Source organism: Callithrix jacchus, chromosome 3 (assembly GCF_049354715.1).
Source record: "Callithrix jacchus isolate 240 chromosome 3, calJac240_pri, whole genome shotgun sequence".
Classification (NCBI taxonomy): domain Eukaryota; kingdom Metazoa; phylum Chordata; class Mammalia; order Primates; family Cebidae; genus Callithrix; species Callithrix jacchus.
Window position 1 is genome coordinate 124,108,247 of NC_133504.1, and position 17,943 is coordinate 124,126,189.

Consider the following 17,943-nt stretch of genomic DNA (forward strand, 5'->3'; position numbering starts at 1 on the left):
CAGAGATTAAAGGGGATATGAAAGCAGTCAGCACAATGCCCTCGTAAACCACAGGCCTTTGCTCTGGATCTTGTTTTTGCCTCAGTGGCTCAGCCTGCGACACTTGCCTCAACTCAACAGCCCTCGAGAGCAGGGGGAGAGCAGATAGGTCCAGCAGCCAAAATAGGGCGAGTCACGCTAGCTGTCTCAAGCCTTTGGCACGAACACTGCACACTGCTCTATACGGTGTTGTGTACAGTTAAGTACAGTTGGGTGGTAGTAGGGATACAGAAAATTTTAAATGTAAAAAAAAGTGGCTGGGCACGATGGCTCATGCCTATAATCCCAGCACTTTGGGAGGCTGAGACGGGTCGATCACGAGATCAAGAGATCGAGACCACCCTGGTCAACATGGTGAAACCCCATCTCTACTAAAAATACAAAAATTAGCTGAGTATGGTGGCACATGCCTGTAGCCCCAGGTACTCTGGAGGCTGAGGCAGGAGAATTGCTTGAACCTAGAAGGCAGAGGTTGCAGTAAGCCAGGATCATACAATTGTACTCCAGCCTGGGTAACAAGAGCGAAACTCCATCTCCAAAAAAAAAAAAAAAATTAGGGAGTGAAACTTTTTATTTATTTTTTTGTTATTTATTTATAGAAGAATTCATAGCAGGTTGAGTTTCTGTTTAGGCAACATTGGGAAATGCTATTTTCATTTTATTTATTTGAAAAACATTTATAAGGCACTTAATACATGATGACTCTTACAAATGTTGACTCATTTCTCATAATTACCTTGGGCATGGCACAAAAAGGTTGAACAATCTTCAGGTGAAGCTCAGCAACTAAATGTAGGCAGCCAAGTTGTATGCTTTGTGTTCGTCTAGGGGTAAGGGCTCTTATGCCTTGAACTGGGCTGTGTAGAGCTCTGCACTATAGGTAGAGACCATTCCTTTCTCCTCTCTTCTCTCTGTCCTATTTCAGGTCTCAGAGAGGTCTGAAACTGACTTGGAGAGTCACACTAAAACCTCTAAAACCTAATGATGAATCAAAATAAATTCTCTAAAATTGTAGAAAAAGTGATAGAGATATCAGGTTAAAAGACTAAAATTCATGGTCAGAAAACTGCAATGTCTGTTTCTAGAGAAAGCAGGTCCAACACTAAATACCAGAAAGTCTGATAGTAAATGGAATGTGACTTTATGTGTGATCTGGTGCTCGTATTTCATCTGAATGCGTGTCCGCTGCTTCAGTGGGAAGAGTGCTTGCACACAGGTACCAACTCCCAGTGTCATGTGCCAGGCCATGGAAAGACAGAGAACCAGAAATAATGAGGCTATGAGCCTGCTGGGCTGAGCAAGTCCCTTATGTCACAGATCAAATCTGTGACATATGGCCGTGACAGCCAGTCCCCAGCTTCAGAGTGACAGCTAATCCCATATGTCATACATCAAATCTGAACCTCTCCTACCAGGAGAAGGAGATCTCTAGGGAATTTCAGAAATCCCAGTGCTTCAGAGGGAAGATGGAAGTTATGAGGATACGAAAAAAAGAGGTCATGTCACAGCCCCTGGGCTTCCACTGAAACTAATACTGGATCCAACTTTTAACACTGATAATATGTTGCCACCAAATTGAAAACGTAAACAAGATATTCTAAGTGTGATTAGAGTATATGCAACACAAGGAAGAAGCAGAACATTCTTTTCCGGAATCTGACAACGTGGCCGCAGTGTTTTTACTGGGAACATTGATTTCAGATGTATGTGAAATACAATAAACCGAAAACTAGAGACAGATGAGACAGAGAGAAGTTAATTAGAAAAAGATTATGGTATCTAAGCAAAATCTAGCCTCCTAGGCCCACCTTAATCCCTCTTAAATCCCCCATCCCAACTCTGTTAACTAGTTATCGTTCTCTTCTGAAGAGATCGCACCTTCCTTGTGGTTCTCAGGGATCCTCCCCAGCTCTTACTCTACTCCCCATCCCGCGCACTGGGATAGCCCCATGCCCATGTCCTTCCCCGCAGGCAGTGTTTCCAGCGAGGTGGTCCCACTGAACTTCTAGGGATTTGGGGCAGAAAGCGAATATCCCAGAGTCCCAGAGCCCACGGGAGTTACTCTGGAGGGCCAGCCACAGAGGCGCACCAGTGGGTAACCAGCCACCTCCCACCACCCACCACCCGGAGGCTGGGCCAGCCCCTTTTTTCCGGACTCGGGATCGACCTGGAGCTCCGAGAATTTTCCTGGCCCAGTCAAGCATGAAAAGGGTTCGCCGATCTCGAGAAGCCAGAGAACCAGGGCTGCAGGCACCTCCCCGCCTGCTCTCCCGCTCCTGGCACAACCGTCTGACCAGCCTGCCGAGCCCCACCGCCCGCGCCGCGCCCCCGGCCGCCCCCGGCGCTCCCCGGCTCCTGCGGGCAGCGCTGCTGCTCCTGCTCCTGGTCGCCGCCGGCCAGCGTGCCGCAGGTGAGTCCCGGCATACTGGGGTCCCCGGGGTGGGACGCGGCTGGAGTGGGCGCCCAGCACCTACGACTCCCCTCACCCAGCGAATCTCTTCTTCCCTAGGAGAATCCGTGGTCAATGAACTGAGCTGCCAATGCTTGCAGATCCTGCAGAGAATTCACCGCCAAGAACACGTGAAATGTGAACAAGTCCCCAGGATCCCACTGCGCCCAAACCGAAGGCACTTAAGTCCCGCCGCACCCTCCCGCTGCCAACGCTGGGGTCTTAGACCTTCCGGCCGCCCCACCCTGTGTGGAACCCGACCTCCTGTCTCACGGGATCCCCTTCTCTCAGCAGAACCACATTCAAGAATGAGCAGAAAGCTTGTCTGAACCCCGCATCCCCCGTGGTTCAGAAAATCATCAAAAAGATGCTGCGCATCTTTTTTCCATGTACACAGACGACCAGAGCCATTGGTCAGAAATACTGGCATCTGCCCTCTAAAAATAAAATCAAGGAAACCCAGGGGTTAGCTGAAGGACTAGAAATTGTGATTATTATTTTCACAATTAAATTTGCCGTTAAGATTATTAATCTGCTCTGGTGCCAGAGGATATTTCAGTATTTCAGTGTCCTCCTTTCTCAGGTCTAAGCCCTACTGAAATAAGTGAGGGTAAATATATATTTCTTTCTTTTTTTAAATATATATATTTTATTGTGTTTTAGGTTTTGGGGTACATGTGAAGAATATGCAAGATAGTTGCACAGGTACATGCATGCATGGCAATGTGGTTTGCTGCCTTCCTCCTCATCACCTGTATTTCTAAAACATTAAGTGAATTTGGCTAATGATGCTAAAATGCCTTCTACCTATTTCAGGATAATGTTTATCTCACTCCCTAACGGGCTTCAGACCTGAAAACTGAATCTCCCTGATTTGAGGCACAGTGGAACTCTTAAGTCTTCATGGTGAAGAGTAGAGACTTTGCAGTAAGACCCTCACGAGTTGTTCGAGGCTCTATGTCTTAGTATCCTGAGTCTTAACAAACTGTGAAAACAATAAAAACTACTTCAAAAGGTTTGCTATAAACCTTATGTGAGGTCATGCATGTAGATTTTTAACCCATTTATAACCTTTGTTTCACTTTTTGAAGCAAATAATACAGTTGTAATCACAGATCCTCTATTTCTAGTTAAATAGTATCCAGAAGCCTGGGGTTTTATTTTGCTACACAGAACAACTCTCATACCGGTAATAACCACTTAGTGAGGGGCTAGAAGGAACGACCACGTTTGAAAAACCATAGAAGGTAAGGATCTAAGGCAGGAACAGGTGTCTGCATGGTCAGTTTCTTGAGTAGCTACTGACAGCTATCATTTTTTCACCACAGGGGCAACACCAACTGACCTAGAGGGAAGGAGGAAGCATATCAGCTGCAATTCCTAAAGGAGGTCTATTCTTAGAGGAATCAAAATGAAAGAGAAAAAAATTAGTTCCTGGGCACACCTGGACTTTGTTTAATGTGTTTAACTGTTTCTTATGAAGGTAGTTCTAATTATGTATGTATGTATTTTTCAAAGCCTGTATGTTAAGGTTCTTTCTGATATTGAAAGATATGGATATGTTTGTTAATTCACTGTAATGTTATTCTGAAAGTTATTTTTTGTGTTAAATCAAAGTTTAGTCCTTACTGTCATCTAACTTGAAGATGATGGATTTTACATGTTCTCTATTCGTTAAGTGGTGATGGAGAGTTCACATCATGTCAGACATTGTGATAGTGGCTGAAAATAAATAGTGGGGATCCAAGCTGATAGATCCCTGTTAAGATAAAGGCATGTATGTCCCATCTCTTGTAACTGTTTAGAAGAATGTCAGTTGTTATTTATCAAAACTTCCAACATATCTGATATTGAAGCTTTAAAAACTACAATGTCCTAATTATCCTTTGGATATTTTATGTCTTCCTTGTGAGGCATAATGCTTTATTTTGTATTAATTATGCAATGATTCTCTATGATTTGGAATAATATAGTTTATTTACTGATGTATTTTAACACAAAAAATACATGAAAATAAAACCTTTCCAAAAAAATCACACCTGAGTTTGTTTCCTACTTCTTAACCTTTTGTTTCTCTTGAATACTCAAAATGGTAGGACTCTGTTAACAGACTGTAGCTCAGGCCCACTGGACAGCTACCACTAGCCAGCACTTCCTTTGTTTCTCTCTTATTCAAGAAGGCTTATCTGATGCTTTTTCAAAGGCAGACCCCTCACCTTTAAAATATCTGTTTTACATAAAATGGTCATCTCGTTTCACTATAACCAACCTATTATTCAGTTTTACATCTTTAAAATTTTTCAAATTTTAATAGATGTTTTTAAAAGAGCTCTCATCCAAATTAAGCTGTTAATGGTTTTTAAATTATGGATTTCTTTTCTTTATGAAGCTGGCTGCTAGCTTATAGTAAAGCGGATTCTGCTTTAGAACTCAAGCAATCTGTACAATGGAAAAAAAAACAGAAAAAGTGAGTGGCTGAGTACTTCACTTGGGTAAAGTTCTAGCTGAGAAAGGTTTCATTTTCTAACCTTCATGGAGAGATAATAATTACTAAATTCAATGTTGATCCAGTCTATACAGGCATGATAGTTGTTTAAATGTTTTCTAAGCCTATAAATTTGAATTCAAATTGCCCAAGAATAGTAGGAGGCAATTTGAATTCAAATTTATAGGCTAGCCTCCACATTAGAAACAAAGGCTGTTAGAGAAAGTTCTGAGCCATCTGGGAAAGAATACCTTCTAAATCCAAAATGGAGACAAGTTGGTGGAGGAAGGGAGAGCAAGGGAAGGGGTGTGTGTGTGTGTGTGTGTGTGTGTGTGTGTGTGTTTCTGATTCAGCATGTGTTCCTGGACTCCTGAGCACTAGTTTATTCCCTGAAGCAGAGGGAGGAGGCCTAGGCTGGCAGCCTGACACCTGGGTGCAAGTGCAGGCTTGTACTAAGCAGCTGGTTGACTGTGGACAGGAAATGATTACAAATTCTATTTCCAACCCTCAAAAGTGAGCATAATAGTCTCTACATAGCCCTAATGTTATGTGCTCGGAATACGAAAGATAAAATAGAAAAACAGTTTTTAAATTGTAAAGCAATAAACAAATGCAAACCATTCTGCAAGCTCTGTAAATGCCATTACCAGCTTCCTATCTTCCACTCAGGGACATATGTTTTAGGCTCTGGAAAATAAAACTTCCTTGGATTCCTCAGTGTTCCTGTGAAAAGTCTTTTTCTTTTCTCAGATTATGAGAATTAAATCTGTAGTCATTTGTCTAGTTAGTGGCTGTATCCAAAAGAATAAAAAAATATCTCTCATCTCCCAGAAGAAATCCGGGACTTGGTCTCTAGGTTAAGCCCTAGAGTGCTGGGGAAAGTGGAGTGCCATCTTCCTAACTATTTACATGTCAAAAGAGATGAAACCACAGAACCTAAAGACATCAGTAGTACACAGAAAGTGAAGACAAGACAGCTATCAGGCTTCAGGGAAAAGGTACTCACATCCCAAAGCATTGGAGTTAGGGCTCTAGCTCATTGTGTTTCCATGAAGACCCTTTCAGGAGGGTAATGGGACAACTCCTTCCTTCTCCTTTATAAGGAGAAGAAATCATCTTTTCCTGCCCTTGCCCTGTGGAGTGTGTGGCCACTAGAGTTGGACAATAGATGTGGCTTTCACTGCATCGCCTTAGGGGTGAGGCCCAAGGCAAGCAGGAAGCAGGCACACTTAATGTGAGGTATTTAGTAGGAAGTCTGTCTGGGATGCAGAATCCCTTCTGTGTAAATTTTAAACTTCAAAATGTAATTAAAAACCCAAACATAGGCTTTATGAATGATGTCTGGAAAGAAGGAAGAAGATGCAGTCTGTTCATATGGTGATTAAGAACATAGACTGTAAATAATTAGATTGATCAGGAATAGAATTCAGTTGTATCACCTCTTGTGTGATCTTGAGATTAAGTTTCTTGATTAAACTTTATTTTTTCATTGTATTAAAAGGGAGACACCTTTTTGTAGTTGTTTCTAAACGTATGCATTATAATTACTTATGCAAAGAACTAAGCAGTGCCTGCAAGATGGTAGTGGCTCTGGAATTTCTGGAACAAAGAGGGAGCAGTTTGATTGAAGGTGGGGGCAGTGTATTAGTTTCCTAATGCTGCTGGAACAAATTACCACAAATTTAGTACTGAAAAACAGTATAAATTTATTATCTTGCTGTTTGGGAGGCCAGAAGACAAAAATCAGTTTCACTGAGCTAAAGTCAAAGTGTCCACAGGCTGGTTTGTTCTGGAGACCCTACGGGAGAATGTGTGTCTTTGATCTATCCAGCTTCCAAAGGCTATCCAACATTCCTTGGCTTATGGCCCCCTTCCTGCATCTCCCTGAATCTCCAGTGCAGTTTCTTCACGTCTTTCTTTCTGTCTCTTTGTTCTGTCAAGTTGCCTTCTGTCTGACTCTGACTCCTCCTGCATCTTTTCTGTGAGAACATTGTGATGATATCTGGCCCACTCAGGAAAATTGGGGATAAATTTCTCATCTCAAGATTCTTAATTTCATCATGTCTGCAAAGTCCTTTTTACAATATAAGGTGATGTATTTATTGTTCTAGAAATTAGAACAATGAAATCTTTAGGGGGACATTGTGCAACCTACCACAGGGTTTTGAAGGCCCATATTTGAAGCACATTTTATTTTGCTTAAAAAATATACATATTATAGAAAAGAAGTCTGAAATTGTGGGAGGATCCAAAATGGTGCCAGCCCTGGCTAGTGTTCAATAAACACAACTGTTGTTAATGTTTCTAAATTAAAGAAAAGCAAACTTAGGTATTTTCTCCAGACTGGAGAGCTTCAAAGCAAACAAAAAAAAATTCATTACATAACTGGAGGGAAGGCATGAATGACCAGAAGAAAAAGAGGAAGGTCTGGGTGGAAAACTTCAAGAAGGCCCCAGGATTGATGTTTATCTTTGGTTTTCTAGCCCGGTCCTATTTATATTAATGTATTATTGGAGCAAATAGTAATAGCAAAAGTGAGTACCACATTAAATTCTCTGTGAAAATTTGGAGCACAAGGCAGGCCTCCATTTGGGACATCAAGGTAGAGGGTGGCAGATAGGAATATACGAGTGAATGATCAGATGATGAGGGCAGAAAACTGATATTCTCTGCATTCAAAGATCAGTCTTAAAACAGTGTGACATAGCATGACATGTAACTTTGAGAGTCAAGCAACAATATCAACAGTACCTGAGACTTTCTGGACAAACTAGAAGAGAAAAAGAGGAATGATGGATGATCCCACTCTGGTTATGATTCCTTGTTGAGAAATACCCTGAAATTTACTGTTAGTGATTTCCAGAAACTGGTGGGATGTGGGAGATGGAGAGATGGAGCTTCTGTAATAGCAGGATTGGGCAATGTTTCTTTCCTTTGCTGGAATGTCAAAGTTATAAGATAGCAGTTCATTTGTACTAGATTCTCCATAAAGACAGAGACAAAGGCTTATGTGCTATACCTATATTAAGCCCACAAGCCCATATCTGGGGCCTTATCTTTAGCTGAATGTATGGTATCTCTGTGGAAATATGTTATCCTCTGCCTTCAGACTGGTAGTGACAGGTGACCGGGTTGTGCCTTTAACTTTCAATAGTCCAATGGGGAAAAATATGATTATTAGCTATGGCAGTGGAAGAAGATTTTAATTAGGAAACAAAGCTTAGCAGGAGAGGAGAGCCAGAGAAGTCATAGGGAAGCTACAGGTTACAACAGATTTGTGAACTCAGCCAGCCACAGTGGTTGCAGGGCCTACCTGCTACAGAAAAAGACATATTTTACACAAATACTCACGTATATGGGCAAAAACCTCCAGGACTATATATGTGACTAATTGTAAAACATTTTATTTTGGTTTCTGTTCTGTGAAAAGTATAACATATTCCAACAATGGGTTTTAATGTAGATTTTTTTTTCGCACCCATGCTGTTGATTGCTAAATGTAATAGTCTGATTGTGACATTGAATAAATGTCTTTTCTTTAAAAACATGTAGTATCTAACATCACATTAATTCAGGATTTTTTAAAGAAAATCCTAAATCTTAAAATAAGAGTTATTTTCTTTAAAATAATCCTAAGTTAATGTGAAGTGAGATACTACTTTTTAAAAAACTTTAATCTCATGTTTGTATATTTTTTTTCTATTATCATCATGATGTCACTGATAACACACAATTTGATCATCTCTACCTTGTGCATAGTGAATAATGACTCAAAGAGATTAAGATGGTGTCTGAATAGTGTTTCTGATTCATCAAGTTTTTGCTTGGCATAAAGACCAAGAAGTCAGCAATCAGTGAAATGTTAAAAAGTCACTCAATCTTATTGTATGTTGAGACTTTTTCTTCATGTGCCATTTCTGTCTCAAAACTTTACCTCTTGAGTATGCTTCAGTTTGCAATGACTTTCAGCTTTTTCTCTGTATGCTGAACTTTTATTCATTTTTTTGTATACAACTCAGTGATATCTTCCCCATGAAAGCAAATGAGATACTCTGATTTTTGAGGCTATGTATAAAGTGACATTGTATCTACAATTTGATTCATTATTCATTTCAAGGGTTTGATATGTTGATAAAGGAAAAAATTTGTTCACTATGATGTAACCAAGGTCATTTAACAGACCGTTAGTAATTCAGTTATGAGAGTTGTGTAGCTGAACATACTATTCCTCAATAAGTTAATTTATTCTGAACTGTATTTCCTTAATAGCTTATCAATAGCTGGGATATTCCATTAATATCTTGAATATGATCATGAAAATAAACATAAAGGGAAAATATAAGTTAAAGCCCATATTAATTTCCTGCTTAATATTACCTTGGATTTTAAAAATTCACAGACTTTCTGATAACAGCATCTTTTAAATAATCGTTAACTGCAAATGTCATTGGATTCTTCAGAATTGCATAGTTCCATCTCCAGGAAATAAAAAGGCAAAAAGTTCACATCTTTATTAACAGATTTATTACATTTTACACTTCCCATTCTTCCCCAAATAAAACAAACTGAAAAAATAAATTTTACTTTCTTATTGGCTTGTGACTGACAAACATCCCTTTGGTAATTTCCTCTTTTCATTTCTCAACAAAGAGGGAGAAGACAATAAAATTACTCTTGAGACTGTGGTAGATGAGAAACACTGTAATGCTGAGTCTACCAAAGCCTGGAATCAGATTTGCTTACTGAGAGCTCACATTCTTTGGCTATCTACCCTTACGAAGTTTGTCCTTTTCTTTTATACATTTAACAGTACGTAAAAGAGAAACCAGGTCTAAAGAGATATTTTTTGGTTTTAAGAATAACAAAAGCCGTGAAATAGTTAAAATTAAACTAGGACACAGATACAGTTTGTCAAGTAGTAAAGAAGCCCAGGTAGAGGCAGAACAAATTAAGTAACTTGAAATTCTGATTATAGGGTCTGTACTTCTCTTTCTAGAGGGTAAGGGAGAGATGGTGGTGGTAATATTACAGCAAGTTAATCTAAGGTGTTTATTTCAATGTTAGTAGATGGAATTATTACGTTCAACTAAAATATCACATCTAATTATTATGCTGATAAATTTTCACTGGACTGAACAGTTCTTTTATACTTATGTAGTTTTGGGTTTGATTATGATGAAAACCTTAAGGAGTGGATATTTGTTCTTTTATGCCTAACACTATTCCATAGTAGCAGTTCAATAAATTCATATTGATTATGATATTGGCAAATAATTGATCTTCTGTGATTTCTCCATGACTATTTCTATTAATGTTGAATTCTTAATCCAACATTGTAGCCAGCTACGTTGATGCAAAATATTAAATTAAGGGTTAGGCAACATGTCTGTCTTTATCTTCATTCAGATTTTGCTGTACTTAACTCACATAGCTAATGCTTGTGAGAGCTAAGAGTTGCAATATCAATATATTTGGAATATGGCTTTTTACAATTTTTTTGTATACTCATTGAAAATGTCCAGTTGATGCTTGAAGCTTCTTGCTGTAGCTGAAAAGAAATAATGTAAGTAGGAAACATGAGGTGAAAATAATAGTCTCTAACAATAGAATTTCAAGAAGTGAAGTGTTTGCAAAATTTGTCAGACTAACAATATAGGAGAGCAATGGTTTAGGCATTATTCTTATATGGTGTAGGAAAAAAATTACTATCTTCAAGATTCCAGTCTAGTAACTGCATCAAAAAAAGTATCTGATGTTGGAGCATGAGTAAGGCATAAACTGAAAGGTGTAGATTGATTTTTGAAGTCAATGAACATCTATAATAAGCAATGATACATGACCAACAGTAAAAATACTTAGATAATGCTAGATTATTTGGAAGTCTTTTATATACTTAGACAAAAAACATTCAAAAGATGCAATATAATGTAGCAGGTTTAAAAAGTTTTTAAATTGCACAATATAGCATAGATGTATAAGATTTATAGAAACATATATAAAAACATGAATACATCTTATATAAATAATATTTAATATAAAAGATTATATAAAACATATATATGCATATGCCTATGTATTCTATTCATATGTGTGTATACATATATACATAAACACACAAAGTTTTAGGAAAAGTAATGAACCAGTATTCCCATTTCCATGTTTAAAATACAGAACATTAGCAGGATCTGGAAGTACTTTATTCATTCTGAATCTCATCTTTCTCCTTTCCTGTTACACTTCTTGCACCTTAACCCTTATCTTGAATTCAGAGTCAGTCATTTCCACTTATATTTGTGCTTACCACCTCTGAGTAAAATCCTAAACAGTTGATTATTAATATTATTTGTTTTGAACCTTGGAAAAATGAGCTGATGTAACATAGATATGACATAATTTTATCATTTAGGAACATGTTTGTGAGTTTCATATAGGATGGTTTCTTTCAATCAATGTCTGCTATTACTGTGGCAACACAGATACTTATCTGGTGCACTGTTGTGTGGAAATTTGAGTTGCTTACAGTTTTGTGATTATTAATAACATAGCCCTCAACATTTTGGTGCTAGGCTCTGGGTATATAAGTGCTAGAGATATTTTAGGATATATGTAGGAGTGAAATTAAGGATTCATATGGCACATATTCAACTTTACCTAATAGTACAAAATTATTTTCAAAATGATTGTACTCGTTTACCATGCCCACAAGTAATTTCATGAAAGTTCTTCTTCTTCCACCCGTTGGTCATCCCTTGAAATTAACAGACTTTTAAATTTATTGCCACATGACTATTTAATGGTATATTATAGTGATTTAAATATGCATTTTCCTTATTATAAATGAAGGTGAATATCTCTTCACATTTATGAACCATTTGCGTTTGATCCTTTGTGAAACTTCTGTTTCTGTCTTTTGTCCACCTGTCCTGTTGTGCTATTAGCTTTTTTATAAACGTTTTAAAAATATTTTTGATGGTAATCATTTGTCACTTATACATGTGACACGAAGTTGTCTCTGTAGTGTGTTTTAAAATGAATTTTCTATAACATAATTTTTCTTTTATGGCTAGTCTCTTCTCAGAATCATAATCTATATTGTCTTATAAAAATAAGTAGATTTTTCTTTCTTACTTAGAACTTTACTCAGAATTGATTTTTCTCTATAATGTGAGGTAGAAGTGTAATTTTATTTTTCATATGGATTGGTGCAGTATCATGTGCCAAAATATTAATCACCTTTTAGTACCTGTCATGAATCAAGATTCCTACATGTGTAGTGTGTTTCTACTTTGTTTTTTTCTCATTGGTCAATATGTCATATCTACATGAGTGCTATACTATCCTGATTACTACATTATTATAAAATTTTTGATAACTGAAAAGGCAAGTCTTCCAACATTGTTTTTCTTCTTTTTTTTTTTTTTTTTTTTTTTTTTGAGACAGAGTTTCGCTCTTGTTACCCAGGCTGGAGTGCAATGGTGCAATCTCGGCTCACCGCAACCTCCGCCCCCTGGGTTCAGGCAATTCTCCTGCCTCAGCCTCCTGAGTAGCTGGGATTACAGGCACGCACCACCGTGCCCAGCTCATTTTTTGTAATTTTTAGTAGAGACGGGGTTTCACCATGTTGACCAGGATGGTCTTGATCTCTTGACCTCGTGATCCACCCGCCTCGGCCTCCCAAAGTGCTGGGATTACAGGCTTGAGCCACCGCGCCCGGCCTGCTTTTCTTCTTTATGAGTGGCTTATCTCTTCGCAGTTCTTTGATATACACCTTAGAATTACTTTGTCAATATGTAGCTTTTGAATGAAACTGTGTTGACTTTATAAAGTTTCGGGAGAGATAAATGATGTCCTAATGAGATTATAAAGGCCAAACAAGCAAAAACTGACTAAAAGAGTGTTAGCGATAGAACGCTAAGTAATATACGGTAAATCTGTTTATTGATGAAAAAGTTCTATCATACATTAAAACAGACAATGGTAGAAAGTGTGGTAGTATACACAGAACATTGTATTGTAAATATGTGGTGAGTAATATTTGAGGTAAGTTTATTTTGAAATACATGTATTTTACACTGTTAATAAATAATATTAAATCACTTTAGAATTTTAGAAGAACCATTTATTAACAGGTGGTATGCCCATTTTTAATTATCCAAGTAGTCTCCTTTCCAGAGACACATTGAAATATTAAAAATTACTTTTCTTGAGGCTCGTAAGGATGTATGGGTGATGATCATTACCAAAAAGTTTAAAGATAGGTACAGTACATGCCAGTGTCTTCATAGTAATTTTTCTCTTTTAAGTAGACTGACTTTTAAACAAAAGCTCTGTTGTAGAGTTGAATGAATTGAATCTATACTTTTTACATAATGTGGTAGGATATTCAAAGTAATTTATATTTTAATTATCCTTACTATACCTATATGACAACAATGGCTCTATGTGATCTTATACAGATGAAACATAGGCCCTATAGCATAATTACATTTTTTTCAAAATCTTCTTGGATGGAAATTCTTTATCTCCAATACAGTGTTGCCAGAAGCTCCCCTCTGAGCACAGTCAACAAATCGTTGGGTAGAAATGAGACAGCAAGAGCAAACTCTGGAATAAAGACTGAAGTGCAAGTAAGAACTTGGGAGGTGTGAGGAAGGCCAGCAGGGAAGTAGATGGAAATAATGTAAAGATGGGAACGCCACTAATAAAAGTGCATTACTGAGCTAGCTTCCCTGCCACTGTGGGCCATTAGCAGAGCTCTTGCAGTAGGTCCTTTTGGAGGAAAATCTGAGTGATGTACCTTCATGGCTGCCAGAAACAAGTCTCATATTTGGGAATCTCAACAAATCACATGCAGAACAAATAAAAGCAATTCAACACCTTATCACCTTGTAGTAAAACATCAGAAACAGATGGCAAGGGGAAGATCTTAAATTAATGTCATTTACTATGGGTGAATGTTCTTGGGAAGAGGTGTGGACAAAGCCAGTTTATCCAGTCTTCGGATAGTGTATTTAATAACATTATTCACCCTTTACAAAACTGAATTGATTTGGATATTTTAATGAAATAAATGCAAATAACATGTCTTTTCAGAGCTTATTTAGTCTTTTCTCGTGCCTCTAACTAAAGACATACCTGAGACTGGATAATTTATAAAGGAAAGAGATTTAATTGGCCCATAGTTCAGCATAGCTGGGGTAGCCTCAGGAAACCTGCAATCTTGGTGAAAGGGGAAGCAAACATGTCCTACACATGGTGGCAGCAAGGAGAGATGCCAAGCAAAAGGGGCAAAAGTCCTTATAAAATCATCAGATCTCATAAGAACTCACTCACGGTCATAAAAACAGCAGCATGGGGATAATCACCATCATAATTCCATTACCTCCTACCAGGTCCCTTCCATGACATGTGGGGATTATGGAAACTACAATTCAAGATGAGATTTGGGTGGGGAAACAACAAAACCACATCCGTTACAAGTGCCATTTTCAGATGATTTTTATATTTCCAGAGGACTAGAGTGAAAACAAGGGTTAGTAGTATATCCACTGATTTATTTTGGAGTTTACCCTGCTTGTTGTTGTGGTCTAATTCTATATACCTAATTACTCTCAGTTCTAACATTATCTCGCCATGATTTCAAAAACTTAAACTCAAGTGAATATTCACCCTATAACTCCTAGACACAGTAAGAAATATGCCTGTATTACCCTTAGCAATGATCTTCTCCTGTTTGTGTGGCATTGTAGGAATCCTGTACATAATTAATAGTTAAAATGCAAGTGCAGACATGTTCAATTCACAGATCAGAACTTTATTGGCCAGGTGAATTTAATCAAGCTATTTAATTGCTTATACTTTAGGTTTCCTCATTGCTTCTCTGTGAAACAATGAGGAAGTAGATGGAAGTATACTATAGGTATAGTAAGGATAATTAAAATATAAATGCCCTAGTTATATCAAATCACTACTTGGTTCCCTGAAATGACTACTTTCTGTTTAGCTTGGGGCCTTCCACATGCTGTTCCCTGTAACTGGAACATGTTTTATCTCCTCTCCCACCTTTAGCTCATTTATCTGGCTAATTTTTACTTAATTTTCAGCTCTTAATTTTTAAATCACTTCCTCCAAGAGACTTTTCCTGAGCCCTTCAATTGTTCATTGGCTAATGAAACATTGTAATAACAATCGTCTCATTTTTACTTTGATGTACTAGTGAAAGGAAATGAGCAAAGAGAAATCAACTAGCTTGCTCAAGGTTATAAAACCTGTTAATGGCAGAACAAAGGCATAATGCCAGGATTGTTATCTCCATTCTCTCCCATTATTTCTGTCTCAGTTATTAGTACTTCGCCCCACCCTGGTTACACTCAGACTCTATGGAATGCTGAGACATAAAGCCTCCAGAAGGAGACTCTCTGTGTATGCCTGGGTGAAACACATTTCTTTCCCATGAAACTAACATGAAGAAATTCATCAGGCCATCTAAGACATCCTGATGCTGCTCATTGCCAGCAGCTCAGGCAGCTTCCCTTTACTGGAACATCAGGTACTACTGGTAATCTGGGCCAATGCCTGTCTGCTCCACTTTCTTCTTGCTGCCAATGTTAACATGCAACCACTGTAATTTAGTTAGTTCTCCCTAAAGTTCACATGGGGAGCCCAATATTCCTCTGTATTTCCATTTTGCTTTACAAACGATTCACCCAGATGCCTAAGCCAGGGAGGAATCTAAGTTTCATCATAGATTGAGCCTCTTTCTCTTCTCTGCTCCAAATGGAACTCCACTTGGGCTTTAGATCCTCCCATTTGTGCCATTGCAACAACTATCATGACCTCTTCTTCTCTCTTCCTCATGCAATTGCCTTAAATCTGGCATTCACCATTGATATAACTTCTTAACAAAACTTCCCAGTTCTAGACATCCGTACTCTTCAGTCAATCCTTTTTTTCAATTTTATTTTAAATTCAGGGGTGCACATGCAGGTTTGTTAAGCAGGTCAACTTATCTCATGCGGGTTTGTTGTATAGATTATTTCATTAAGCCTAGTATTAAGCCTAGTACCCATTAGTTATTTTTCCTGACCCTCTTCTCCCTTCCGCCCTTCACCCTCCTAGAGGACCCAGTGGGTGTTGTTTCCCTTTATGTGTCCATCTGTTCTCATCGTTTAGCTACCACTTATAAGTGAGAACATGTGGTGTTTGGTTTTCTGTTCCTGTATTAGTTTAAGGAAAATGGCCTTCAGTTCCTTCCACGTCTGTGCCAAAGACATAATCTCATTCTTTGTTATGGCTACATAGTATTCCATAGTGTATATGTACCACATGTTTTTATCCAGTCTATTATTGATGGGCATTTATGTTGATTCCATGTCTGTTATTGTGAATAGCACTACAATGAATGTATGCATGCATGTGTCTTTATAACAGAATAATTTATATTTCTTTGGATATATATTCAGTAATGGAATTGCTGGGTTGAATGGTATTTCTGCCTTTAGGACTTTGAGGAATTGCCACACTGTCTTTCACATGTCAGGATTGGTATCTCCATTCTCTTCCATTATTTCTGTCTCAGTAGTACCTAGTTCTATCCTAATTACACTCAGCCTCTATGGAATGCTAAGACATAAGGCCTCCAGAAAGAGATCCCCTGTGTATACCTGGGTGAAGCACATTTCTTTCCCATGACACATTAATTCATCAGACCATCTAAGACATCCTGACTGCTGCTCCCTGCCAGCAATGTATAATCATACATACGAATCTATAATTTACACTCCCACCAACGGTTTATAAGAAAACCAAGGATGATGTTTCTCCACAACATCACCAGGATCTATTATTTTTTGACTTTTCAATAAAATTCATTCTGGCTGCTGTGAAAAGGTATCTCATTGTGGTTTTCATTTGCATTTCTCTAATGATCAGTGATGTTTGGCTTTTATTCATGTGACTATTGGCCACATATATGCCTTCTTTGAAAAGCATTCATGTCCTTTGCCAATTTTTTAAGGGAGTTTGTACTTTTTTTGTAAATTTGTGTAAGTTTCTTATAGATGCTGGATATTAGATCGTTATCCAATGCATAGTTTGCAGAAACATTCTCTCATTATGTATGGTTCGTAGGTTATTTATTGCTGCTTCAATTTCAGAGCCCATTACTGGTCTATTCAGGGATTCAATTTCTTCCTGGTTCAGTCTTGGTGTATGTGTCCAGGAATTTATCCATTTCTTCTAGATTTTCTAGTTTATGTGCATAGAAATATTCATAATATTCTCTGATGGTTGTTTGTATTTCTGGTGGATGAGTGGTAATACCCCCTTTGTTATTTCTGATTGTGGGTATCTGGATCTTCTCTTTTTTCTTCTTTATTAGTCTAGCTAGCAGTCTATATACTTTATTAGTTTTTTTAAAAAAGCAGCTCCTGGATTTGTTAATGTTCTGAATGGTTTTTCATGTCTCAATCTCCTTCAGTTCATCTCTTACTTTGGTTTTTTATTATCTTCAGCTAGCTTTGGGACTGATTTACATTTGTTTTTCTAGGTTTTTCAGTCATGATTTTAGGTTGCTAATGGGATTTTTCTAACTTTTTGACGCAGGCATTTAGTGCTGTTACTTTCCCTGTTAAACACTATGTTAGTTGTGACCCAGAGATTCTGATATGTTATATCTTTGTTCTCAATAGTTTCAATGAACTTCTTGATTTCTGCCTTAATTTTACTATTTACCCAAAGTCATTCAGGAGCAGGCTACTTAATTTCCGTGTAATTATATGGGTTTGAGTGAACTTCTTTTATTTTTGAGACGGAGTTTCGCTCGTTACCCAGGCTGGAGTGCAATGGCGCTATCTCGGTTCACGCAACCTCCGCCTCCTGGGTTCAGGCAATTCTCCTGCCTCAGCCTCCCGAGTAGCTGGGATTACAGGCACGCGCCACTGTGCCCAGCTAACTTTTTGTATTTTTAGTA

At 38.0% G+C, this 17,943-nt stretch overlaps 1 protein-coding gene across 3 annotated transcripts; it reads left to right on the top strand.

Annotated features, from left to right (window-relative positions):
- Window positions 1-2,228: 2,228 nt before the first annotated feature.
- On the top strand, window positions 2,229-4,526 carry LOC103791995 (uncharacterized). 3 transcript variants are annotated; one of them, XM_078367946.1, is made up of 5 exons: window positions 2,229-2,449; window positions 2,549-3,193; window positions 3,305-3,503; window positions 3,619-3,735; window positions 3,817-4,436. In XM_078367946.1, the coding sequence occupies exons 1-2, from the start codon at window positions 2,242-2,244 to the stop codon at window positions 2,815-2,817; spliced, it is 477 nt and encodes a 158-aa protein (XP_078224072.1). In that variant the 5' UTR covers window positions 2,229-2,241; the 3' UTR covers window positions 2,818-3,193; window positions 3,305-3,503; window positions 3,619-3,735; window positions 3,817-4,436. The 3 variants fall into 3 exon arrangements, with proteins under 3 accessions (XP_078224072.1, XP_054108646.1, XP_078224071.1); XM_054252671.2 differs by having other exon boundaries at window positions 3,305-3,735; XM_078367945.1 differs by having other exon boundaries at window positions 2,549-3,735; window positions 3,817-4,526.
- The last annotated feature ends 13,417 nt before the right edge of the window (window positions 4,527-17,943 follow it).